Below are 27572 nucleotides of genomic sequence, written 5' to 3'. Positions count from 1 at the left end.
CATGCTCTCTCAAATAAATAACTAAATGTTAAAAAAGAAAAAAAAGAAGTTATACCCAGACAATAAGACTCTATTTGTATTTATGGAGGAAATTCATAAACATAAGATTCTGGAAAAAAAAAAAACTGTTCATGTCACTTTTTAAGTAAAATAATGTGTCCTTTGAAAAAAATTAGAATAAAATATCAAAATGGGAAGAGCACCAACCACCACCTAGCACATTGTGGGCCTTTGGAAAATGAAAAAAAAATGGAGGATTTAAGGGATTTGGCCAAAAGGTTTCCCAGAATGAGATTCAATTCTGACTCCAAACAAGCCGGCTCTGAAGGGCGAGGTGAATAAAGTAAAACTGACTTCATCATGCTGGGCAGAAACGAAATCCGACCAGTGCAGGAACTGATGGTCTTCAAGCTGCCTAAGTCCTTTGTACAACAAGGAAGGGAATGAAAACTCAATGCATTAATGAGCTTTCTAAGTAAACACAACGGTTAACTGCACATAGGGTGACTCAGGACCACCTTTCACCCGGGCCACCTGGTGTTTTCAATAAAGGAACAGATGACTTCAGAATCCATTTGAATTGCTGCCTGGAATATCTGAGTGTTCATGAAATTCAAGGTACACACCCTGGTTTTCTCTGACAACCAAGAATCATTTCTAAGGGAGATAGGTTTGTTTCTCGCTGACACGTTAACATCAGGCTTAGATTAAGCTGTTTCTCTAGCATAATGCTCCACTGGCTGCCCTGGGGGAGCCCAAAAGCCAAGAGAATCACAAATTAAAATGTGAAATAGCCACCACTCAGAAAGAGCATGAGCTTTTGGAACTAACTTCCAGCCCCTCAATCCATTCACTCGCATCTGGGTCCCTGAGGGGACCCCCAGGGTGCCATCACCCTCAGACCCGCAGGCCGCCTGCCTGGGGCCCTTCTGGCCTTGCAGTCCTGCTACTCACGCAGGCGCACGTCCTCCTCGTGGCCGGACCTCTGTCGCTGGGCCTCAGGGGAAGCTGACACAGGAACCAAGGCGGGGTTCCGGGCTCTGGGAGTGGGCTGGCCGGCCGTGACCGTGACAGGTGTGCACGCAGTGTGGACCAGGAATCTAGATCAGGCCGGGAGACCACGGCAAGCTGGGCCAAGCCATGGAGAGTGGACCAGGCTGGGCCCTTGGGTGGAGTAGGGGGGGCGTCCAGGCTACATGACGCCAGGTGGGGCAGGAGAGGGCCCTCTCCCTGGGGGGCTCCCGCATCCAAATTTGACAGCAGCTCAGGATAACAAACAAGAGGACACTCCGTACGCGCCCTAGTCACACCCACAGGAGGCACCACCAGCCACCGACTGGCCACTCCGTCCCACTGAGTCAAGACCTGGCCTCGATCCTTTGCAACACAGGCTCGGCCTGACCGCCAATTCCCCAAACCGGCAAAGAGTTGCTGAAACCCAAGGGGCGGGCCTCTGGTCCTGCTCTCCAGACTTCCTGCAGCTTTTAGGCATCCCGTGGTGAAACGCCGGGGGCGCTGGGTGCTTTCTGGACACAGCACTAGAGAAGGAGTTCTGCTATCAGGCCGGTCACCAGTCAGGTTGTCCCAGACCTAACTCCTTCCCTGCCCCCCGAAAATCCAGGTCTGCCTTTACGGGCCAGGACTTCTGGAGAAGGAGAAAGGGAAGGAGAAAGATCAGTACCCTTCTCCTCCCGGAGGGGCCAGCTTCTGGGACTTCCTCCGGTCCGGCATCTCGCCGTCTGTATGACTCTGGTTCCTACAGGACCTGCACACATCCCCCGTTCTTTATATTTGGGTCCCCTCCTCCAGAAAGGTCAGTGGCTTTAGGGATCGCCACCAGTATCTGTCATATACCCGAAGGAAATCCATCCCCCATGCGCGTTGTGCCCCTCGCAAAGCCACACAGTTGGGACACCGCCCGACTATCCATCCTGGTCACACTCGGGGCTGCTGTACCACTGCCGGCCACCCTGGTCCGATGAACCCCGGGAATGCAAGTGAATCCGAATTCACTTGAGCCAGACGCGCTGCAGCCCAACACCCCAGCCCCGCGGAGTCTTCCTCTTCTCTGACATTTTCTGACTAATGCGACAGGAAACCCCACTGCGGTCCTTGGAAGGTCAGCTCAAGGTCAGCCCCGCCGGCTTCTGGTCTACAGGGAAGCGGCTCATGCGAGCGACCAGGAGTCGCCGCCGCCACATTTCATGCCGCTTTCAGCCCTCCGAGTGATTTCTTTTCATTCCAAGTGATTTCATTTTTGTGTTAGCAACAGTCTGAGACCACGCTGCCAAGAAGACTGGGCTATGTCACCTGCAGCCGAAATTTATGGGCGGAAAAAAGAGCAAATTGGATACACAGCTGCTGTTTCTCTCCATCAGCGATTTCCGAGGCAGCGAGGGGCAATCAAGCGTCTGCGTGAGCAAGAAACCACAGGAACCTGAAAAGTGGTACCAGCTACCGTGGCCGAGACAAAGGCTCCCCACACTCCCAGACAGCTCTCCCCACCAGCATTTCTTTTAGCAGATCCTTCTGAGATACACAAGGAGGCAGCCGGGGCCTGTCCCTCCAACCTACACGAGGTGGATTCACGTGACAATATTTTCTACATCAAAAGCAGGAAACGGGGTCGGAGAACAGGCTGTCGTTGACAGGAAGTCAATGGCCGGCCAGTATTTGCCGACCGTCATCTCTGATGTGTCCCCAAAAGGAAGGAGGCAGGGGAGCACCAGGCACTCCAGAACATTCCTCACTCCATCTGAACGCTTACTAGAATATGCTCAATCCTGCCTCAAGCCTCTGGACGGGAATATACTGTAGTTACAGAGGCCAGACCTGAAGCCATACGTTCTGTCCTTAAGCCACTCCCCCTAAGATAACAAGAAATAAATCTAATGGGGAAACGAATCCTCACTGCTTGATGCTTTCTAAAAATCTCTCTCATGGAAACTAAACCCAACCTCAAGGGTTGATAAGAAGAACGGGAATGCCAGTGTATGAACATTCTCGTCCCTGTGCTGGGGCCCGGTATTCCCAGTCTGGACACCCACAGCGGGACTACCTTCTTTCACTGAGAGAGGTCTCTGAGAGGGAGCCCCCCACCTTGTGGACAGTTCCCAGGGGAACCACATGTGGGAGACCTTGAGGGCAGGAACAGCCCATAAGGTCCTGATCCTGGACCAAGTATGCTGTTCCTTGAGATGGGACAGGCAAGGGGCTCCCATCTGGAAACTGGAGTCTGTTCCTGCTGGGTCAGTGAATCGCTGCTGGGCCTTGGACCCCATTCTGTGACTCCTCTTCCCCATCTATAAACTGGGACCTGGACCCCTCCTCTGGCAGAGATGCTATGAGTGTCCAATCAGACAACAGAGGCAAAAGTGAAGGTCAGTTGCTAAGAGCAGCTGTGATTTACTGCACACCTACTGTGTGCCAGGCACGGTGCCCATTTTCCACACATCATCTGCAGCCCTTACAGCAACCTGCAAACACACGGTTAGTAGCCTCATCTCACAGCTGGGAAAACGGAGGCCCAGAGAGGTTCACCAACACGGTCAAGGCCACAGAGCATGCCGGGCTACCCAACACAGTGCGGCGTCGGGTGGGAATGAAGCGGCCTGAACCTCAGAGGACCACAGTCTTGCACGCCTTCAGCGACTCATTCAAATTGTTAAGTGAAATTACTCCAAACTTGGAAGCCAGGCAAAGAAATTTCTGCATGCGCTGTCAGTATCTCACTCTAGAGCAGGGCTTGGCCAACGATGGTGTGCGGGCCAAATGGCCCAACGCCCTCTTTGGTAAAGAGGGTTTGACTGGAACGCCGCCACCCCGTTCATCTACACATTGTCTGTGGCGCCTTTTGAGCTGCGGCAGTAGAGCGGAGCAGCCGTGGCAGAGACCAGATGGCCCACGAAGCCTAAAATACGCACCATCTGCCGTTTAGAGGAAAGGGTTGCTTTGCTCTAATTCTACTGACTCTGGCCTAAGGGGCCGTCCGAGGTCTCAGGAAGGTCTCGGTTTCTCTCTTTACTATTGATTAGCGTCCCGTCTCCGTACGGTTAGATGCCAACTTGTAGAAAACAGAAAGGCTGCAAATGATTTCTGTTCAGTGGAGAAGCAAATGATTTTTGCAGAACACAAACAAACAAAAAAACCTCCAAGGGTATATTGCACTGTCTTGTTTAGCCAGTATTAACCGGTTTTATAGCAAACCTTGCAGTAAGGTCACAGTAAGATTCTGGCCGTCTTTGTTCCACTGACTCTATTCTGGGTTCCCCCATTTTCCTCCATTCGACCTGCTTCACTGCCCTGCTGGTTCCTTCATTACCGAGGTTAAGCGGATCTTAGACATGGGCTCAGCGTCTACTTAAGCATGAGTTACGCTTTTAGCTTTTTAGAAAATTTTAGACGACTTTGTAGAACACCGGCATTGCCTGCTTGGCCAACGGTTAGCAAAGAAACTTCTGGACCACACCACATTCTCAAGAGGCCGTGCACGGCAGCAGCAAACCCATACCTTGGTGTCCTGGCGGCTACGGGAAGCCAGGGCAATCTGCCTGGCTAGCTTCAGAGCTTCTATCCGCATGACAGCAAACTCTAACTCCTCCTGTCCGAGGGGCGGGGGGAATGCATCAAATCGCAGGGGAAATGCATCAAGACAAGACGTCAATGTGTCCCACATCCAAGAAATGAATGTGCCACGTGAGTGTGTCATGACAGGTACTCAGGAAAAACACACGCTCTGACTTTCTTGCACAATTAACACCTCAGCAGATCATGAAATAAGTGTTTAATTTCTTTCTTTCTTTCTTTCTTTTTTTTTAATTGCCCTTCAGAATGTCTGTTGGGAAGGATCGTGTGGTCAAATATGAGATGATTTTTAAAGCGGGATCAAAATTTTGACTGCACTGTTTCGTTGGATTTCTTTCCTTTTTGTTTGTTTTACGTCAAGATGGTCAACAGTTTCCATGAATGGTTTCACATTCTCAAACGACTGTTAACCATCTCTCCAGGTTTGCTCTGAAGCTCTTAGTCTAGAGGGTATCAAATTAAGTTGTCAGGTTTAAGGCACAGAGTAGCTAATTGTTTTGGTTCCAGATGTGAGACTGAGTCCAGATGTTATCTCAGTGGGAGTCTGAGATAGCCTCCCCTCCCGTTTATACAAACAGCTTGGCTCGCTGGTGATCTAATACCCTTAGTTCTGTGAATAAATCACAGACACTGCTTTGGGGGCTATCAAAACTGAAAAATGACTCTTTGGGTCCAATTTCTCATTTGGAATACAAATGGTTTGTCCCATCTGTAATCACACAATTTATATCATTGTGGCATCTCGGATCAAGAACAGCCATCACGCATCAGTCTTTGAGGGAGAAGAGATTTCATCTGGAGCATTTCCAGCAACCCCTCGTTAGATCCTGTCTCACTGCATTTGGGGCTTGGAGTTCATTCTCTACTGAGGTTTTCACAAACGCCCCAAAAGGTCACACGTGGGCTACAAACCTGAAGTTTCTGGGCAAATACTGGGGGGTTCTTTTCTGCTAAGTCGGGTTCCAGATAGTCAAGCGCGCCACAGAGAGAGGCTGGATGAGCTAGCCTGCTGAGGAGGGCGTCAGCAGAGGCAAAGGAGCCCTCAGGAGCTGTCTGAAGGCCAGAAGAGGACACAGAGGAAAAACAGAGGAGACACAGAGTGACATCGATTCCAAGCAAGGACCATGCACCCATTTGCTGGACATTTCTGACTTAACGTTAAAGAGAGCCTTCGTTGGGTGAAACTACTTTCCTTCTCATCTGGACTAATCCCCACCTGCTGGCAATGGCATCTTGAGACTGAAGGGCTCCCGCCCTCCCCTCCCCCAAACCTTAGGTGCCCACTCACCCCCCATGTCACCCTCACTCCCTAACCAACCAGTGGGATGGAAGTTAACATTTACGTAATTATTTGAAAATCTTGGTGGGGGAGAAAAGGCAGTTGATGTTCGGTTTTCCAAACATAATATAACTCATCGAGAAAACACCTATAAGTATGTGTCAAAGGTTTGGGTAAAGGTCATTTTCTAAATAAAAGAAAGATAATTTCCAATGAAAAATGATCTCTGGGTCTATTGGGAAGACTCCAAAGTCAGAAGCCAACTTTGTAGAAGTTGAATCATGCATGAGGCCTTCCATAGTGTCTTTTTGAGAGACTGAGTCCCACTTTCTTCTTGCTTACTAATGTTTTTCTAGCATCTAACTGCCACACAGTGGGTGCTCAATAAATGTCTGAAGCATGAGACAAATGGTCAACTAATACAGAACAACAAAAGTAACACAAAAGTAACTAAGTCAACAGCTTCAAACCCTCTTGGGGACTGCTAGGCAGGAGGTAAAAGAGATAAAAATAAAAATTCACCTAGAAGGATGGCCCGTTTTAGATGTTCAGGGAGTCTTTGCTCTGCAAGGCTCCAGAGGGGCTGGGAGGGGAGGGATATACAAAGAGGTCTACAAACAGGAAGGATTTCCCATCACCAAGGCCCAGGAGAACCAAGTGTCCCCTAAACGAGTGTCCCCTGCCCTATCATTCTCTGCCCCTGACCTAGAGTATGGAGAAGCAGGGTACAAACTGGTGTCCTTTCCAAAGCAAGAGTCCAGCCCCAAGGGACTAAAGTAGAAAATCAAGAACCCTGAAGGCAAATAAAGCAGTGAGGTAAGCACTACAAAACCACAGACAATGAAGAGCTTTTGTCTCACCGCTAGGGCGTGGGGTCTGAGGCTGGCTTCTGTGGTCTGGGGGTTGGGTGGGGCCCCACACCAGATGCCAGGTAAGTGTTGCTCTGAAGGACTGGACCCCTTGGTGATGGGACCCAGTTGGCCCAGGCCTCACCCGCAGTGATCTCAGGCCCCTCCGACCCCACTTACAATTTCAATCGCGTCTGAAGCGCTGCCCAAGGTCATGGCCTCCAGCTCCTTCTGGGAGGATTTCTCCGGCACCTGCAAGTGTGGCTCTTGGTTGGGTGCCAGTCCTCGTGGGACAGGATGCTGGATCTTTGCCCCTGCATTTACAAGGGCTTCGGTTTCCTCAAAACTTGACCTGAGGAAGCAAAGAGCATCTTTATCTCATTGGAAATCCCACCGAAACTGACCAGGATGCCCCGACTCTATCACCCTCCCAAGGGATCCTGAGCTTCCATAGCTTCGTTCCCAGAGGGAAACTGGGGAGGGTGCTGGGTGGCCAGGGAAGCCTGTCGATTGGACAACCTGAGGGAGAGGGTGGTCCAGCCCCATCTCAGGGCCTGTAGACAAGGGCCAGGACAAGGGCTGGTCAGGAGCACAGATGCTCCCAGCTAAAGGCACAAGCCAGAGTTGGGCAGACTGCCTGTCCCTTGGCGGTGCACCCCGGGGGAAATGCCTGTGTACTGCATCTCAGTTTCCTTTTCCGTAGCACAGGAGACCGTGCTGGGTGAAGGTCAAGGGAGACACTGCCCGCATGTGAAGCACCTGACACGGTCCCCGTCACCATGACTATTGCTGTGACAACATCACCACCATCTTCCTCAATACCCTCGGTGGACTCAGAAGTCCGTTCGGGAAGTGAAAGCAAGTGCCTTCACTTCTGCTGGAGAACGGGGCAGGTAAAGGAATGGGAAGGTCCCAGCCCCAGAGCGGTACCCCACCCACACCCACCCACCAGCTCAGAACAGGGCCCTAACCAGTGCTGATTCACAGCCACGTTAACAGCGAACATCTCCCTGGCACTCCGCTTTCCTTACAGCATCTCTGTTTCATCCTCTCCGTGGCTTTAGAGGACAGGCACCCCCAGCTGCATGGCACAGTTGTGGGGGGGATGCCTAGAACATGGAGAGCCTCATTTAATCCTCATAAAATTCCTACAGGATCGGGTTTATGACTACCCCCTTCGACCCACGAGGAGACGGCAGCACAGGGGTCAGGGAAGCTGCGTCGGGTCACACAGCTAGAAAGGGGCAGGAGTGGGACCGCAGGTCTGAATGCTGTGGCAGGCCGCCTCCCCATGGGCTGAGTCACAAGACCATAGTGTAGGTGTGCTGGGGGACGATGGGAGCAGCTCACGCATTCAGCTGTTGACAGGACAAAGGGCAGCCGGTAACACCCTCACCCGCGCGTGTGTCCGTGGGGACACTCAGAGGCCCGGAGGTGGGCTGCGTGAATACATCCATGCAAATGAAACCACACCAGGATAAGCAGTGCCACAGGGCTCAGAGGATTGGGGACAGCTGGCCTGCCCCGAGATACTCTCCTCCTGGAAGTCATACCCTGAACACGGCGTCGGGGACTCTGACGTCCGGCTGGGGGGAGACTTGACCGGGCTCTCCTGAGACGTGTCAAACATAAGGTACAGGGCCTGCTTCTTCGGGGCGTCATCATCCTGCTGCAGGGATCAAAGGCACAGGTCAGCTCGGCTGCAGGTGGCCTGAACACGCCAGAGAGATAAAAACCGGAGCTCTCTTCTACAGAACAAATAACTCATCGGGGAAAAGCCTTCGTTCTTCTCGAGCCACCCAGAGCAACAAGCCAGTGCGGCCAGGGGAGAGGAGAGGAAAAGGGGAGGGAAGAGGAAGCGTGTGCTGCCGGGAACAGTGTCGAGGGGAGAGGGATCGTCATGGTGCTGGGGTGCTGCACACTGTCTACCAGCGTTTCCTGGCCACCCCCTCTGGAGGGCCAACCGTGGGGCCACTGGGGATAAATACAGGGGTAAGCAAGACCCCAGCCTGGGCGGTGCCCACGGGCAGACGGAGGGGTGAGGGGACGAGCACGGTGGCCCAGTGTGGAGAGCAGCTCCACTGTGGTCTGCCGACCGTGGGTCAGGAGCCGCGAGCCCAGCATCTACAAATAATGCAAAGAAAGATAAAGATACGACCCATATGTCTGGGCCACTAATGTCACGGCAAGCCCTTCTGGTGCCTCCGGACCTCTGATGGCGTCACTGGACAACGCAGGAGGTCCTGCTAGGAGCCAAGCACCCTAGAGGCAGCGGACAGGAAACCCAGGGTCCGCCACCCAACACAGCCACTTAAATGAGAAAGGGATGGCGAGTGGGGGCGGGGGGTCGTCTTGCCAGAAGAGCCACTCTTCAGTTACATAAAGCAATTAATTTGAAGAAAACAGATAAAAACCACCAACCCACTCCTACACGTTTTTAAGAAAATGTCCGACTAGTTCTGCCTTAACCCAGGGAGATAATGATGCAAGAAGCCTAACTGCATTCTCATTTGCTCCCTGAAAATGCCACATGGAGCGGACCGGATATAAACCTCCAACCCCCCGTGGCCCCAGTTCACCCTTACTGTGAACCCAGGACACTGCGGGCACAGAGGACCTCCTGGATTTACGACCCGAGCTCAGGAGGAGGCCAGCGCCTGCATTTTCATAAGACAGGGCAGGAAAGCCAGTCCGCGCTGGCCTGCGGCAGGACTTACAGGTAAGGAGGAGCCAATCTTCTCCATATATTCAATTTCGTAGGAGTTTCTGTAATCTAACTCTGCAAAAGAAACAAAAGGAGAGTTAGTGACTGGGGGGCGAGGGGTGGTGCAGAGGAAAGGTCCGGGCCAGGCAGGGAGGGGTCTGGAACCAGACTCTCAACTCTGAGCTTATCCACTAACTCTGGAGGTTTCTGATTTGGCTGGAAGGGGTGGCTCTGCTCAGCCATCTTCAGACCACTCGCCAGCCTCCTGCAGCGAAGGGACTCCTGCCATCTGGGCGCCTGAGACAGTCCAGGGGAGTTCGGTGTGAGCAGCAGAGGTCTGAGCCGGGACAGATCTGGGCGCCATGTGCCGAGTTTTCGGAACAGTCTATTCTGAGTGTTGCTTTTCTCTGTGTCTCACATGCGACATGGAGAATGTTCCCGCATCGCTACAGCATTTATTTTTTTTTTTTTAAAGATTTTATTTATTTATTTGACAGAGAGAGATCACAAGTAGGCAGAGAGAGAGAGAGGAGGAAGCAGGCTCCCTGCGGAGCAGAGAACCCGATGCGGGGCTCGATCCCAGGACCCTGAGATCATGACCTGAGCCGAAGGCAGTGGCTTAATCCACTGAGCCACCCAGGCGCCCCCGCTACAGCATTTAGAACTGGCCCCCCCGCCGTCCCCCTCTGAGAAGGCAGCCCCCGCCATGCTCCGAGGCAAGGGAAGAGCATACATTGTTCCTACAATGTTGCTTGTTAAGAGAAGCTTTGCAAGTCCCCTGGAACATTTCCCAGAACCCTGCCAGCGCCCACAGGGCTGGTCCAAACCAGATTTTCAGATGCAAAGACTATGACAGTCCACTTAGGTGGAGAAATGACCTATTTCAAATGGACTGGAGACCTGAGGCTGGGAGGGAAACTTGAAAAACTCTCACTGGAGACTAGAAGCCCGGGGTCCCTTGGGTCCACAAGCGGGGGGCTGGGGGTGGGAAGGATTCCACGAGGACACCCAGGTCTGCCTCTCAGCGGAACTCCCTGTCCAGGGAACAGATTCCGAGCCTGCACGATGTGCCCCAAACCGTGCTGGGCACAGTGGCTGTGGAGGTGAACCAACCCAGAAAGGGCTCGATCGTCACAGAAGCCACATTCACTGCTAACAGATGGCCTCTCCGACTTGAGAAGAAAACCAAGAGGTCCCACGCAACCCTCTCAGAAAGCAGGTCTGCAAGAGCGTCCGTGGTGATCCCTGATGCTTGTTTCTACCATAATATGGGAAGAGCAGTTCTGCGTTAAAGCACCTGTTTCTCCCTATGGTTGAAGGTATCGCTTAAACAATGATTCCTTAATCTGAGCTCCAAGAGAACATGTTTCCTGGAAGACCATCCCCAAACCCGTGAGCATGTGGGGATGTGGCCATAGGAACTCAGGCACTGAGAACATGTACACGGCTCTTGAGTCTCTGAAACTCCCTGGGGACGCAAATGCCTCCTGCCCGCGGGCTCGGCCTGCCCAGGGGAACAAAGACGGTTTTGCGGATTAGCCGGCCAGAAAGACCACATGCGTCCCACGGGCCTCCGTCCTCATTCGTGCGGTGCTGGGGAAGAGCAGAGAGTGGCTGGGCTGCAGTTCAGCGTCCGGGACTGGAAGTCGGTATCTGTTCCTAAGGCGCACAAGGATCTATGAAGACTTACTGTCTTCCTTGTCTTGTAAAGGCGAGGTAAGCGAGGGACGGTGAGAGAACTGGTGATTTCTAGAGCCCCCTCCAGATCGCTCACTTTCCAGATGTAGGACCTCAGGACTATCATTTTATTGTCCTATTAAAGACTGTTTTCAGTTGAGAAGATAGCAGGGCATCTGTGGCCTCCTTCGCCAACGTGTCCTTACCAGCGCCAAGGCATTATTTAACCCTAAATTATTTAGCAGAAAGCCTTCAGCACAGCCGCAGTGGCACAGAGCACCCAGGATGCACCAAACAGGCTAGGAGCCATCACAGGGATTTTTCTAGGGATTGAGGCCCTGGGTCCGTGCCCAGCTCTGGGGACCAGCTCGACTCGGTCATGCGTCCCTCTTGGAACCTTAGCTCGTCCCCCGGCAGCTGATCAGGGGGAGTTTCAGGTCACCAAGCTCACTTATCTGTCTTCTTTCCCACCTGCCGATGGGGTCTCCCTTCCCATTGCCCAGTGCCCCCCATCCCGCCCTTCAGAGGCAGCAGGTAGTAGTAAAATAGTGGGGGACTGTCTGACCACCTCGCACTCCATCCCAAGAAATGTCTGCATCATCCATGGGAGCTTCCATTCCTGGTGATGCCTGGAGGTGTTCCTTCAGCACGGGGCCTGAAACTTCCAAACAGAGCCATGTGGGGTTCTCACTTAGTATTTACAAACTGGTGCCTGGGTGGCTCAGTCAGTTAAGCCTCTGCCTTCGGCTCAGGTCATGATGCCAGGGTCCTGGGATCGAGTCCCGCGTCGGGCTTTCTGCTCAGCGGGGAGCCTGCTTCTCCCCTGGCTCCTCCTCCCCTACCTGCTCATGCTCTCTCTCTAATAAATGAATAAAATCTAAAAAAAAAAAAAAGGCCTGGAAAAGGTGTGAAGAAAAACAAATTCTCTGCTTGTCATTTGACATGATCTCCTGTGCTTTGAAGGAGTATCTTCCAGAATGTTCTTTTCCACATCCCACTCATCTGCTCTCAGTCTTTCAGGGCTAAAGCCTCTACGGGTGGGCTTGCAGGGGGAGCCATGTCCGGCGTCAGCTGTGGCCACAGGCAGCTGACAGGCCAGGAAGGGTGACACCACTTACACCAAGTGGCCCCACACCTTCACGTCCGAGAGAGGCGTGTGCCGCCTCCCGACGCAGAGGCCCAAAGGTATTTTTAATGGGTCCTGTCATCTCTGAGGGAGCTTCCAGTAATCATTTCACGCTCGTCGACGCACCGTGAGGGGCCCGGTGGCTGTTCTCCTCCGACTCGGGCTGCCACAGCTTGGCTGGGGACTGGGCAGAAGCTGGAGGATGCGGCTGAGCCCAGATGGTCATTCCCAGAGTCGGGGCAGCCAACTCCCTGGCTTCCCCGGCCTACTGACTTCCTACAAATGGAGCTCAAAGGGCCTCCATGTTGCAAAAAAGTTAATGATGTCAGCTAAAAGCCCTACCGCAGGTTACACAAACGTAAGGGATTGTGACCCCGTATGTTATAACGGCTCATGGCTAGTATTTCTGGAACTTTTAACATACGTGATGAGAGAAGGGACCCTTTGTTAGGGGACAATGATGTTGCTGCCAACATCCTGTCACTCCTCTGAATGTCTGCAGCGTGACAGAGATGGCGCCCGCCACAGGAGAGTTAGGCTCCTGAGGGGGGCCCCTTCCCCTGTGTTGGAAGCGGGAAGGTGGGGGCGGATGTCACTGCGTGTTAGGGAGACAGGGTTGCTGGGCGACCCTCAAAGGCCACCAGACTTGTGATTCTAAAACACTGCTTTCCGTGGGTCTCTTGGACCAGAGCTGGGAGAGGCTTCAGAGGCTCCTCATCTTGGAATCCCTACGGACCGCATGGACTAGGATTCTTCCCACCATGTCTCCAAGATTGTGCAAGAGGCCATTTACTAAGCAAGCGCCCGAAGAAAAACATTTGAAATCACCAATCTGAGTTTTTAATCAGCGGGAAATGATCAGCGTCGCCATGAGCGGATGAAATTACCGCCCAGACGCGTTGTTTTAATGAGCTGGGCGTCTTCCATCCAGGCTTCTCCAACTACCCAGACAGTGTGAAGCTCTTGGGGACCCCGGTCGGGAAGCACCGCTGGGTTCCACACCCTCTTTCTAGAGACAACGACGAGAGGAAGGCAGCAGGGAGCTCACATGCAGGAGTGTGGCAGGGAAGGGCAGGACGCTGAGGAGTCTGGCAGCCCGGATCTACAGGGACTCGCCCCACATTGCTCAGCAAGTCGGGACGGCTGAGAGTCTGGGCTTCCTTGCTGCTAGGTGGGGAGGAGCAGAAATCCACTCTCTAGAACTGAGAATGAAATGAAATCACATATCCAGGAGCCTGAGCGGGCTCAGAGCACTGCACTGGCGTCAAGCCCTGCCTATAAGTCACTTTGAGAACTTGGAGCAAACACCTGTTCAGGGGGGCATGATTTCTAACCCCAAATCTCGTTTTCCTGTGATTTGTGACTTTCGTGGAACGAAGCCTCAATCAAGGCTACAGCTCTGGCCAGATTCTTTCTGGTGATGACATCAGCACCCCTGGGGCATGTCTGGACTTGACCTCAGTAAGTTAACAGGAAGGATGATCTGATAGGGGGGCTGAGCATCCAGTTTCTCCACCCGACCGCTGGAGGGAAGCAGGCTGTGGTCAAAAGGTGAATGCAGGTCAACACCTCCAGAAACTCCCACTGTCCCTTGTACGTACAGATGACAGTTTCCGATTGCACGCTGGTTGTAACGACAGTCGGGACTTCCCGAATCTTCCCGATCATTTTCTAAGAGGCAGGTTTCATAGAGCTTTGTTTCAAACGTACAGGTTTGCCTATCGGTTGAATTTTTGCAGAAAATAAGCAATGATCAAATATATCACCGAGCTAGTGAGCTGTCTGTTTTGGTTCCATGCCAAAGACGGGAACAAACATGTTAGCATGGATTGGGACACCGATTAGCTTAACAGGTACCACTAGGATCTTTATATTTTCTATTAAAAATGCACGTATTGGGGCGCCTGGGTGGCTCAGTCAGTTAGGCATCTGCCTTTGGTTCAGGTCATGATCCCAGGGTCCTTGGGATGGAGTCCCACATCAGGCTCCCTGCTCAGTGGGGAGCCTGCCACTCCCCCGCCTTGTGCTCTTTCTGATAAATACTATCTTTAAAAAAAAATGTATGTCATCATCATGACAGCATTAAGTGACCCCAGAGCAGCCCATGCCAAGCATGGGAGACAGGGCACGGGGCACTGCAGAGGCAGCCAAGCGCCGGGGGGTGGGGGTGGGAGGAGGTGCACACATGGGGCCAAGTGGTTCCATCCAGCAGGGCTCGTGGCCCAGGTGTGTGTGCAGAGGAGAGGCCTGAAGAAGGGCAGAGGCCAGGACCCAGGGCCCCTGGGGTCAGGCTGCAGTGAGATGGTCACTGTCAAGCCTCCCAAACCCCAACCTGAGGGCAGCCCAGAGAGCCAACCAAAAGGCTCTGTTCTACAGAACACACAGCGTCAAAACATGCAACTACACATACTTCAGATGGTCTTTTCATCTTCAAACCGTAGAGCGGCAATCTGGTGAGAAGGTCCATATCCAAACCCCCCTCCCCCGCCCCAAATGAAATGGACCTCACTCGTGTCGTTCAGAGACTCCGTGGGCACAAAGCAAGCTGCCAAGTGGCCAGGACACGGGGGCGTGCCAAGGAAGCAATACAAGCTACACGCTCTCGGTTACACCACCGCCCGCCGGGAGGGAGCAGGTGGGGGAAGGGGTAAGGAAGGGGGTGGGCGGAGGGGGGTTTCTCAGCAGCAGCCAAGATCTTCAGGTGTGGTGGCTGTCATATTGATTTCTACTCATTTTTTTGGAATGGTTGGATATCAGGAGCTTGGAAAGGGAGACTGAGAACCATCCCACAGTCCCGAGTGCTGGAGGGAAGCCCCCAGAGCGGCAGGAGCAGGAAAGACCACCATCACCATCAGACCATGAGATGGTTTCAGGCCCCAGCACTGCTCCTGACAAAGAAGGGAGAGTGTGGGAGCCAATACAGAGATTCAGAAAAATCACTGTTAGCAGAGTAAGCAGTTACCAAAAAAAGAAAAGAAAGAAAGAAAAGAAAAGAAAAAAGTCTTGATTCATCCAATCATGCTGTGCTGACTTAAGACAGATGAATTTTTCAAGCCAAGGATCAGACAGAAAGCTGAAAGCAAAAATACAAGTAGGAGGAAGAAAGATATTGATGAGCAAAGCAATACGCCTGGGGTCCCGTTCAGGAAAATGGGCCTCTGCTTGGCAAGCCTGGAGTGAACCGTCTGGTTTGGGGGCTTGAGTGGAAGGTGTGGCCCCCACCGTGGAACGTGCTGTGGGGCTGATGCACGGTGGTGGCCCCGGGAGACCCCAGGCCTGGGCAGGGGTTGACCCACACGGAGCTTTTGGCTCGACGGTGTTGCCTACAGCTGGGATCGTGTTTCAAAATCACCAAGGCGCATAAGCCAGAGAGTGAGCAAAGCTCGAATGAACTCAGGACGGGAACTGGGGGGCCCCGAGCTGACTGGCTCTCGGCTGGCATCTTGGGGTTGGGGTATAGCTGGATTCAAGCCTTAGGCTGTCTTGAAATGCAGCCTTAGCTTGGAGTGCCTGGATGGCAAGGAGACCTGGCTTGGAAGTTTCTTTCCTGGCCCTGTGCTCCCCAGGGAAGGTGGTCTCCAAGGCAGGGTGGGGGTCCGGCCGGCCACCAAGGGGCTTACCCTCTGTGGGCGAATTGAATTTGGTGTCATTGACGAAGGTAGACAGGTCCGAGGGCTGCGGGTAGTCCTGTTTGTCAGCCTCCAGGTCCACCGTCACACACGTCCACTTCTGGTTGGTGACCGCCAGCTTCTCCTCGTCGGTGGCGTGGACCACCGCGGAGATGACTGGCGTTTCTGGTGTCGCCGCTGGCGTGGGGTCCTGGGAGCAAAAGAGAAGCAGTCTCTCCTCTCACACGGTCTCTGGTCCCCAATGGCGCCCGCCCACCCGAGTCTGCGGTCCCTCCAGCCAGGACAGGTCCCCATCAAACTCCTCAGCATGTCCCTGGACTTTGCTCAAAATGGTCTCAAGGATGCGAATTCTTTCCTCTGTGAATTCCCTTTTCTGATGGGTTGTTACTGGGGTGGAGTGGGGTGGGGGGGTGACCATGGGTTTAAAAAAAAAGAAAATCAGGAGTTTGTGTCTGGGTTATCAAAGAACTTCCTGCTCATTCACTTTGAAAGAAAAAATAAGGGAATTTACTTATCGGCACTTTTATTACTGCAACTACTATGTTATGTCCACACAGTGCTTCGGGGCCTGTGAACTGATCGCATCAACATTGCCTGGCAATCTTCCTGCCTGTCCCCAGAGGATCTGCATGGGGGGTGCGGGGGGAGCAGCTGAGCAGGGGAGGCGGGGAGCCCAGAAGTCTTAGAGCCGAGCTGGGACTGGGACCCCGACTCCTCTCCTGGGGCTGGGTGCCTTTCTCTGCAGTCCCATCTGCTCCAGTCTGCTGGCTGGGACGTCCCTGGCTCAGATGTATGCCCGGCACACATGCCCGAGGCCAACTTTCTAGGTCTGCCATGGTGCAGATCCATCTCATGAAGGAACTAGTTAGAGGGGAAAGGGCCCAAACCCCACTTCTTCAGGGCGTGATTTCCCCTATCTCCCTGCTTGGATTTTGGTTACACAATCCAGTGCTCCTGACACTCCGTTCTTTCTCACTAGATCTCCATTCACCTCCAGGGACTTTCTCAATTTGGTATTCACAGGAGTTCTCAGCAGATGAACTGACCAGAATGCATCAGCGTGATTCCTCCAGAACCCACCTAACACTCCCGCCGAACACCTGTCTTTCTACTCTCGAGACACGCTCTCATCTGCCCCAAAGGGCGGGGATCAAAATGATGTCTTGCAAACGGCAAGGGAGCCCCCAGGTAGGAGGCAAAGAGGACGCTGGAAATGAGCCCATGATGAGCAGAAAAGAAAGCTCTGCTGACCAACAGGGAAATCAAAACGCATGGGCTTTCGCTGCCCGGGTGAGGCACAAAATCACGCGTATCAAAGGGACATCATACCTGAGAAGGTGGATCAGAGAGAGGAGACCGCTTTGGCGACCTTTTCACCCTGAATGTGTCACTGGAAATGAAATGGAGAACGTGAGCACAGCAAGCAGTGTGGCACCACCGTCCAGAGCCACCCAGAGCGGACCGAAGCCGCGCGCTCCCGCCTCCGCCGCACACCGGCGAAGACGTGTCCACCCTGGCGATCCGTCCCAACCTGGCACCAGAGATCATCGCTGTCCCCCAGGGAAAGAGTCCTCGAGCTGGAAATCTTTTAAAGAGATGCCATTTTGGAGAGCTGGCCCAGAACCCGCAGCTAAAATTAGCCAGATGTTCTTATTTTTAAAAGCAGATTTTGGTGAGGTTAATGTATCCAGATTCATCCGAGAAGGTCTGAACCAAGTGAGGTGCGGGGCAGGGACCTCGACCGCTGACACTGATGAATGGGACCCCACTGACGGACTGGCAGGCCGACACAGCGCATCACAAACCATGGACAGAGCCAGAAACAGGAAGAACGTTCTGGGTCTTCAGGGAAAGTCCCTTCCCGCTCACTGGAACCCAGAGAGTCAAGGATTCCAACATCTTGGCACTTCTGGGTGAGAGTCTAACCAGAGGCGGGGTCAGGGTGAAAGGATTCTTTTTTAAATTGTAGCGCAGTTCACATAACATACAATTTACCATCTCCGAGTGCCATCAACTACGTTCACATCGTGCCGGCCATCTCCAGCGCTCTTCCGGGATGAGAGGATTTCTCCACAGTCTATTCCTAACCACAGTTAATGACTCTTTCCTCCCTTCCTTTTTCCTTCACGTAAATAATTAAGGGCAGGGGCAGGTCCCTCGAGGCAACGGGAACATCGGATCAGACTTGCAGAGGGGTTGATGATGGAGAACATTTTTAGCATAGATGGTTCCAGAGAGTCACTGAGCGGTTGGGGGGGTCACTTCCCAGGCAGGACGGAGGCCTCCCCACCTGCAGCCTGGCCCCCGGTCTCAGGCCCCTCTGTGGTATGGTCTTGCCTCCAGCAAAGCAACAGTTTTTTGGGGGTGTGGGTTGTTCCCCGATCTTAGACCCCACTCCTTCTCCCTGCTCTAACATTAACTGGATGGACAGGGCAATTCGGCACTCAAGTTCCCTCCTTGTGTCCCCTTCGACAGCACGCTCCAGCAATGGCATCAAGTCAAAAACTACAGAAATGGTGACTTTCAGCATTGACAGCATCTGCCTCGCTAACTGCGCAGCCCTAGCCCGGAGCATGTATTTACCCATGCATATAAACTTGTAACTGTGTATTGGAGAGTTGCTAAATGGCTCTAAAAACCTCAAGAAATCCCTTGGGCAGAAGCAAGCCTGACAGACTCAACCCTATTCTGGGGGCCGCTGGAGGCCTGGGACCAGGCCAGCTTCCCTTGTAAGGACAAGGAGGTGGGGGGGGGGTACCTATCCTGGGGCCCCTGGGAGCTGCCCACAGCGTCCCTCCCATGGTGGCAAATCAGTACGGGCACAGAGGGGTTGGTTCGGGCTCCGCCGATGCCCAGCAGGTGGCCCGCAGACGGCAAGCCAATGGAAACCTGGCCTGGTCCTGGGGGACCAAGGATGTGGGCCCAGAGCAGGCTGGCGAGGGCTCTCACGGCCGTGCGCTCCACTCCGAGCCCACCTGGCATTTTGGGGGATCTCAATTCAAACCAGCCCCATGACCTCCGCTTCATATGGCAGCGTGAACAAGCGACCTCGGGCCACTGCTGTGGTCGGCCAGTGGTTATGTCACCGTGAAGCCACAGTGCTTTGAAAGCAACTGCTCCCTAGTCCGGTTGGAAATGAGAGAATGGAATGAAAGCTTTAAAAAAAAAAATGTATGGGTTTCAGATGAAGACATCCAATATGCAAGGGGGAAAAAAAAAGTTCCATTCCTGACAAGCAGACAGATGTGGATAATCACATTTTCACAGCCAAGCAGTTTCACTTATGCTAATCGCTCTGGAACAGGAACGTAAGTCTGCTCCTGGGGAGCCCCATGCCCCCCGCCATCCCCAGGCCCGATGCGGAAACCATGTAAGCGGCAGCCACGGAGAGGAAATGGAGAGAGCTTGAAAGCAAAAACAGAAAGCAGGAAAGCGCACAGGTAGGGTGAGAGGCAGATTACATTCGATGTACTTACAACAGAGAACACACAGACATCACATCTTCAACCATCCTAAGACAAGAAGACAAGAAAAAAGAGACAGACAGAAGGAACTGACAAAAAAGATAAATCTGCAGGCGGCCGGTTGTCATGGGCTGGGATACAGGAGCCACCACTGTGGCGAGCATGGCCACCGTCCCCGCTTCCTGGAGAGGGGCTGTGGGAGAGCACCTTCCTCTCCCGCTCCCGATCACCCCATAGGTGCCAGTGCCCAGAGGGCTTTGTCTCGCCCATGATTCCAAGCCTTCAGCCCTAGAGGTGAGACCCAGAGATGGGCTGGCTTCCCTGACCTGTCAGCTCTGATGGCAGGGCAGACGGTACCGAGGCTACCCATGGGAAAGGAAGTGATGCGTGATGGCTAAGGTTGGCTCTCGGTCCGACAATGAGAGATCGTGGTTTTGTAGTCTGGGCATTTCAGACTTCCGTTCAAGACATTGAAGAAAGCTTCCAACACTGCTTTGACGGAGTGTCTAGGAAGGGCCTGGCTGGGGAGCTGATCTCAGAAAAGTCTTGAGATCCAAGGCAAATGCCTGCTTAGAGAACCTCCTCTCAGGAAGCCCCGAATGGGAAGTAAAAAGGTCACCTTTTCTCAGTCCGTACCAGGCACAGTCACAGAGGCCAGCGCTTGTGGTCTCGTCTGCCAAGGTGGGGCCAGAAGCCTGGTTCGATACTGACCATACTTCCCGGGAGGGCAGGAGAAAGACTCTAAGCGCCAGTCCCACCACGCTGGGACCCACATCCTGAGCAGGGACCCGCAGCCGTCCAGGTGACAGCTGGGCCTGGGGATGGACACCAGAGGCGCTGACATCGAGTCCTGAAGGGTATTCTACTTGGCAAGTGTCTGGACAGCAGGATCGATTAGGAATGGCCACCCAGGGACTGTTTTCTCATTGATCTCTTCTGGACCTCCCAGAGCCCTGGAGTCTTGTGGGCAAAAGATGGCCAGAAACAAGAATGAGGACAAATGAGGTGCTTGACATGGGGTGGCTGCGGGGCAGGGAGGAGTCCAGGTCAGATCTCTCGCTCGGGGACCATTAAAGGGCAGACACAAATCCTACAAATTCTAACAATGTTTTCAAGGGAGCTCTCCTAGCTTGTAGGCCACCCCAAAAAGCAATTCCCATGCTAACCAGGGAAAAGCTAAGTCACCAACAGAAGGTTGATCAGGTCTCTACTGGACGGTCCCTCCTTTATGGGCCCTCCCATACTCCCCTGGAGTCAAATGTCAGGTCTGTAGCTAAAAATAATGCTTTAAACCACTGTCATAATAAGACAAAGGATCAAGGACTCTGGACCCAAAGGGATATGTGACAGGGAGATGCCATCACCGTGGGTGCAGACAGGAAGGGAAACAGGTACAGGGTTGCAAACCTGGCGGCCTTATGGCGGACGGAGGGAAGGGTCAGGGCAGCCACGTTCATCCAGACACAGGACCCAGGGTCACGGCCAACGCACAGGCCCGCCTCTGGTCTTCCCACCTTGCACCCCTGAACTTACGTCTTTAAGGGGGTCTTCTTCTTCTTGGCGGGCTTGTTCAGCCCATCCCCGTCCACTCCATTGGCTTCGATGGAACTGGCTGGGATCTCAAAGGAGGCTGGGGATTTAGAAGGCGAGCTGGGGGTTTTAGAGGACGTCTTAAAAGGGTCAATGGATTCGTCACAGGCGTCTGGGTCAAAGTTGTAGGACTGCTGGGGCAGTGTGGGAGATTCTTGCATTTTTGAGGTGGAAGAAAAAGGGTTAAAATTGGGGTCATCCCACTTGTCAATATCAAAGGTGTAGGTACCTTTGGCGATAGGGATGTCGTTGGGTTCATCGGGGGATCTGGTAGGAGAGGCAGGAGTGTTGTCGAGTTTCTCGGGTGTTTTTTTCATCTTTGGCCTCCTTAGGGGCATTTTGGCAACCGGCTTTTTGCCTAGCTTTTTGGTAGGAGGGGGGTTTTCCTGTTGGGTGTCCCAACTACCCTTGTCCTCAGAATAGTCAAACTCCAGCCTCACCGAGAGCCCTTTGACTGGGGAGTCCTCCTGCCCCCCACTGTCTGATGGGGTCCCCTCCGCTGCCTCTGGAGCCGTGGCAAGGGGCAACGTTTTCCTTCCAACCGGAGGTGAGTTCTGCACTCTGCCACTTCCAGAAGATGGGGGGATGGCCCCTTCGGCACCCTCGGGGTCCAGAGGGCAGGCGGCCTTGGGCACAGCAGTGGGTTCCAGGGGCGTCTCCTCCAAGAGGGCTGGTACAGAACCTTCCGTCTTGGCCAATTCCGGTTTCGTCTCTGGTGCTCGATTGTCCTCACTGGGGACAGGATTCTCCTCCACTGGCTCCTGCTGTGTCTCTTTCACTGGGGGGGTTTCGGTGGGTTTCTTCGTGGTCTGCTTCTTTTTTAAGGAAGGCGGCCTTGGCTTTTTAGTTCGCTTAAGGGTGCTGGACGCACTGCTTGAACCCGTGCTGTAGGCATCTGGGGTCAGGGCCGCGGCCTCGGGGTTGCCGGAGCAGGAAGCACCATCAAAGTCACTGGCTTGCAGGCTGAGAGAGCGGGACAGCGTGGACTTGGAGATGGGCACGGAATCGGTGGATTTCCTCCGCGTGTTCACTTTGCATTCCTGACTCTTAGAGTCTGAGCAGCGGGGCTCCAAGGTCTGGAAGTCATCCACCAGCTCGATGCTGTCAAAGTCTAAGTTGTAAGTCCCGCTGCTGGCTATAGGCTTGTCTTCATCAAAGACGGCAGAGAAGGAGTGTGATGGGGGGCGGAAGGGGCTCCCTTCCACCGAGCTGCTGCGTGGGCCATCGGGGACAGAGGCCGGCTCGGAACCGCAGCCTGAGGAAGAGGAGGCAGAGCAGTCACGGAAGGACACAGGACACCAGAGCGTTTCTGCCCGACGGTCGCCCTCTAAGCAGAGGACCAGCCCCCTCCCCCAGGCCCCCTCTGGGCGGGCACAGGGCTGGGGTACAAAGCCTGCTCTCACCCATCACTACCCTCCGGTTCGCCATCTGTAAAATGGGAGTGATGAGGGCTGTAGGGAAGAGCTCAAATCATTCAGTCATTCAAAAAAAAACCTTTACCAAATTCCCAGTCAGGACCAGGCACCATTGTGGGAGTTGGGGACTCAACAATGAACAAAACAGACCAAATCCTCATCCTCCTGGAAGTTACATTCTTCAGGGAGAGGACAGTTTAGAAACAAATAAGTAAAATGTATAGACTGCCAGATGGTGATAGGTGCTACAGAGAAAAATAAAGACAGAGTAGGGGCATTGCAATTTTAAAATAAAGTTGTTGGCAAAGCCCTCCAAGGAGGAAAAACATAAGCAAAGATCAGAAACAAGGTAAAGATGTGAACCAGGAGGATATGTGCCCCCTCCCCACCCTGCCCTGGGAAGGGAGAAGCATCACAAGTACCAGGAACAGCAAGTGCAAAGGCCCTGGGGTAGAAGCACGCCTGGCGTGTTAAAGAAATAACAGAGGCCAGTGTGACTAAAGCAAGGGAGAGGAAGCCAGCCATTACCACCATGGAGCCTGTTCTTGACTACTCGGAGCTTGTTGTGAGGAACAACAGGGAGACTTTCTGTGGAGGCCCCCAGGCCACTGCAGCACGCCTCGCCTGCCACCTGTCTCTACGGCAGGCATCCCTTGTAATCTCTCCCTCCAGCTCTGCCTGCCATGCTCCTCTTCCCGGCCTCTCCTCCGGGCCAGTCCCTCTCCTCTCTGCTGCTCTTCTTCCCAGCCTGCCCACCCCCACGGCCACTGCCGGCCACTGAGGCTACTCCGTCACCTCCTGTCCCCACTGCTCCATGGAGATCTGGCCATCCTGGCCTTGGCTCGGCCACCCTGGGCTCCGCCTACACCAGCTGGTGCCTTTCATGCATTTCTGGGTTCACAGCTGTCCCGGGCAGTCAGCACGCCAGAAAACGACGGGCCGAGAAACTAACAATATGTCACTGGACAAAGGAGGGCGGATGTTGCGAAGAGGTCTGCAGAAGAAGGGACTGGAGAGTTGGCACAGGTATGGCCTGGGACAGCGCTCCCAAAGCTGTGTTTCACTGATGCGAGTTATGCCCCCAACACCCACCCTGTGCTCTGCTGCAACAGAGACCAGATAAAACACAGGTGTTCAGTTAACTTGGAACTTTAGATCCTTGAAAAAGGGTTTTCATATAAATCTGTCGTGGTAATTCCTTGTTTATCTGGGATTCAGATGTAACTGGACATCCTATATTTCCATTTGCTGAGTCTGGCAGCCCCAGCCCTCATCCCCACAAACGGACATGGCTTGGGATGTGCTCAGCTAACCTTGAACGAGCCTCTCGCTGGACATCTCAGAGCAATCCGTGCTCGCGGCTGCAAATGCGCAGGCGGGGCGTGCTCGTGCGCTGCCCCCAACTCGCTTGCGAGCAGGCATTTCTCTTGGAGCACCTGACCGAGAACCCGGCCCAGGACACAACCACGCAAGAAAGTCCAAGCCTCCTGAGTTCAGGACTGAGTCTGACCATCTCTGCTCTTCCTGGATTGGTCACACTTTCTGTTGCGGGCTCAGTAAACACCTCCAGAATCGAAGACGTCTTCTGGAAGCAGGTGCATTCACGGTTCTAAACTTTCCGGTCTCTCCTGCCCCCAGAGCCCCCCAGGCCCTACTTGCAGCCGATGCCCTGGAAGATGGGGGTCGCTTCCTTAAAGCCTCACATCTCTTCCACCAAACGATTCCTCCCTCACCTCAGAAACACTCCTGCTTCCTTCCCATCTCAAAAGCAGAAGTCTCCTCCCTGCTTCTTTCCAAAACCAACTTCCTCTCTACTTCCTCCAGGGCCCGGTTCCTTCAAACACCCCATCCTCCTGCCCAGACACACGACACAGAAGACAGAGAAGGACCAGAGGACCCAGGGGAACAGGGGCTTTCAAGGGGGCCTTGCAGGAGGGAGAAGGAGCCGCAGCCCATCCCACTGTTTCTAAAGCGAGGCCCACAGCCACCAGTCTCCTCTCTCTCAAGCCGCCCCGGGCCTTCCGAGACCCCTCCGATGGCCAGTGGTTCCCCAGAATTAGGCAACAGGCTGCCATCTGCTCATCGCCTGACCCAGAAGGAAAGCTCCTACCTGCTTACCATCCTTTCCTCTTCACTGACATTCCCGAATTAACTCATCACGGACCAGGAAACCTAGTCTTGCTGCAGGGTGTCTCGGCCTTGGCACCGGGCCCATACCGGGGCCGCTACTTCTTTGGGGGAGGGGGTGCTGTGCACGGTAAGCTGCCGGGCAGCATCTTCAGCCTCTCACCCATGAAAACCCACTGGCACCCCAACCCCAGTTGTGACCATGTTTTAGGGGCGCCTGGGTGGCTCAGTCGGTTAAGCATCTGCCTTTGGCTCAGGTCATGATCTCGGGGTTCCGGGATCAGCCCCACGTCGGGCTCCCTGCCCAGCGGGGAGTCTGCTTCTCCCTTGTCCTCTGCCCCTCCCCCTTCTTGTGTGCTCTCTCTGTCTCTTTCAAATAAATAAATAAAATCTTTAAAAAAAAGTTTCTAAAAATTGCCACATGTCTCCCTGAGGGGCACTGTGATTCCTGGCTGAGAACCAGTCTCACTGTGTGGTCATTAAGCAGGTCATTCCACAGGGCCCGTTACAGGGCCAGAAGAGCCTGAATTAATCTGAAGACGGGGGCCATGAACTGCCACGTGGAGCCCAACCAGGGCCTCTGCAAAGCCCACACTTCCCATGGGACAGAAAGGAAAGGTCTAGAATGGGCACGGTGCCTTCAGTCACCAAAAAGGCCCCCACATGGGCCTTCCCGGGCAGTCTCCCAGCGAAGCTAAGAAAACTGTCTTCACCCCAGGGGGAAGCAATGGCCCTGGAGGGAGGGCCACCATTGAAAGAGCCCACCTCCGTGCCATGAAACCAGGTTCACGGGGTCACTGACCGCCTGCTTGCCCCGACAGCCACTGTGTCCGTCTTCTGCCTCGGGGTCCTTCCATGCACCAGCACACCCCACCTGCACACAGCAGCCTGGTTTCCCAACGGAAGGGAGTCAAGAGGCCGGGGCTCCAACCCCAGAGACCCCCCTGTGCTGCGAGACGGAGGGCGAGGTCTGGAAGCTGCACATCTGGCTGGGGAAGCAGGAGATGCCATCTGACACGCAGGGGTGCTGCAAGCACGGGAGAGGACACTCGGCTGAGTCAGAGATGACACCCCAAAGAACCCAGTGCAGGCCTGGCCTCAGGGGACACTTCCAAGGGAGCTACCGTTTAGTGATGTGACATTTCCTTCTGTCCCTCATCGTCCAGTTCTGTGCTCTAGGAACACGGCCACCGACTGGCAGCCACACGCTGCCATCCCAGGACCAGAGGTCAGAAAGGGAAGGAGGACCTCGGAGGGCTGGCAGGCTGCCCTCCTCACGTTACGGGTAAGACAAAACCAGGCTCAGACAAGCTGCATCCTGCCCCAGCCCAGTCCGACGAAGGGCAGAAGCAGATGAACACCCAGCATCCCCCCACCCCCATCCTCCTGTCCCATGGGGCACAACCATGCTGGCTGGACCCAAGGCGAGGCTGCTTGTTTCCGACAACGTGGATTTCCAGGGGAGCAAATCATGTCTTTATTCACAGCCAAGGGTCTAGTCTGTTAGTCCACGTGGCTCTTTCAGCACCTTTAGCAATACCCCGGATGCTTTGCAGAAGAGAACCAAACAACAGATATGTTCTGAGCCCTTTCCTCCCAGCAGTTCTTGGAAAGAACCTTTCTTCCCGTCTAGCCACCTCTGGAAGCGAGCACACCTGCCTGCTCACGCCTCTGCTGTGCCCCATACTGTCTGCAGGATGGACAAGCAGACTTTTCTAACAAGGGCTGCGAATCAGATGGCTCTTTGCACAGCCCGAGCCCAGGGAGAGGGGAGGGGGAGGGCTTTGAGCAGTCACGGTCACGGTCATGGTCCCGGTCCCAACCGTAAGAGTCCTGATTATGGAAGCCACGGATACTTAGCTTCAGTGGAGTTTTCCAAGAAGGAGAAGCACAAAGTCCCTGTTCATAGACTCCCACTGATGCAATCAAGGTTCTGTGGGGCTGTGACTCGTGGCGATTACCAGCCCCAACCCCTTCCAGGTGGGGGTTTCCTCCTAATCCCTGCAATGCTCGTTTCATTCTGAAGTTGCCCTCTAAGAAAGAGGCGGGAGCTGCGTGTCTGTTTGTTTTTAAGAGTGGAGACCGCTCCTTGTTTTGTTGAAAAGCAAGTCAGGCAGAAGGAACAAGGACAGGCCACAGACAAGAACCGAAGCGGCAAACCATCCCCAGACGCTGTCAGGATACGTGGCTGGAAATCCCAGAAGTCATACATGGGCTCACACAATGGCCCTTCCCTGTTCACTCCCTGGTGCAGGAGAATGGACCGTACACTGTAATACACCATCATTTTTTTCTCAGTTCTTTCCCAAAGTAGCAGCCCACGTATCTGTGGGCATGAACTTGTACCCACAAAAAAAAAGATGATTGATTTCCAATCACGTGTTTGATCTAGGGATTACAATCTATTTGTCATTCCCTTTCCATTAAACCTAAGGGTGATTTTTTTATAGTATTATAAGAAATGAATTTTTATATGCTTCATAATATGAAAGAAAAAAGTGGGAACGTTAAAACCTTCTCAGCAGTCCTTCTGGTTCCTCCTCTACCTTAAAAATCAAATAAATTGCAATAATTCCTCTCTCAGGGCCCAGCCCCTAGACTAGCCATGCAGAATCAGATACTACTAGCTGAGCTATCAGAGATGGGAGAATATAAAAACGGCATTTGTCAGACACCAGTAAAGACACCTGCCCTCCCCACAAAGTGGTCCTAACCCTTTCCCCCAGGACTAGGGAGCCTATCTGGTTAGGAGGGGCGCCTGGGTGGCTTAGTCGTTAAGCATCTCCCTTCAGCTCAGGTCATGATCCCAGGGTCCTGGGACAGAGCCCCGCATCAGGCTCCCTGCTCGGCAGGAAGCCTGCTTCTCCCTCTCCCACTTCCGCTGCTTGTGTTCCCTCTCTCGCTGTGTCTCTCTGACAAATAAATGAAGAGCATCTTAAAAAAAAAAAAAGGAATCAGCCTCCAAGTGTCCACCCTTTCTAAAGTAATAGCCTCTCTGAACCTAGGACAGGCAGAAAGAATTCTGCCCATTTCTTTGTAAAACCAACATCGAGGTCAAAATATCATTTGACTTTACAGTTCGCCAGGCTTCTGGCCAGGGCAAGAGTATGAAGAGTATCAACTAGCTCC

At 53.6% G+C, this 27572-nt stretch overlaps 1 protein-coding gene across 10 annotated transcripts in view; it reads right to left on the bottom strand.

Annotated features, from left to right (window-relative positions):
• TACC2 (transforming acidic coiled-coil containing protein 2) overlaps positions 1-27572 on the bottom strand; it is a 186343-nt gene that overhangs the window by 16779 nt on the left and 141992 nt on the right. For 8 of the 10 annotated variants that reach the window (XM_046027938.1, XM_046027944.1, XM_046027939.1 and 5 more), the window contains 7 exons: positions 20845-22156; positions 17177-17237; positions 15839-16037; positions 9429-9490; positions 8265-8380; positions 6892-7063; positions 5497-5637 (listed from right to left, as the gene is read on the bottom strand). In XM_046027938.1, the coding sequence (XP_045883894.1) occupies positions 5497-5637; positions 6892-7063; positions 8265-8380; positions 9429-9490; positions 15839-16037; positions 17177-17237; positions 20845-22156 (2063 nt within the window). The remainder of the gene's footprint in view (positions 1-5496; positions 5638-6891; positions 7064-8264; positions 8381-9428; positions 9491-15838; positions 16038-17176; positions 17238-20844; positions 22157-27572) is intronic. The other 2 variants (XM_046027941.1, XM_046027942.1) reach the window with 1 other exon arrangement.

The sequence above is a fragment of the Meles meles genome, chromosome 13, assembly GCF_922984935.1.
Source record: "Meles meles chromosome 13, mMelMel3.1 paternal haplotype, whole genome shotgun sequence".
NCBI classification, from domain to species: Eukaryota; Metazoa; Chordata; class Mammalia; order Carnivora; family Mustelidae; genus Meles; species Meles meles.
Note: the sequence above shows the minus strand (reverse complement) of the source record. Positions and strands in the feature narration are given on the sequence as shown.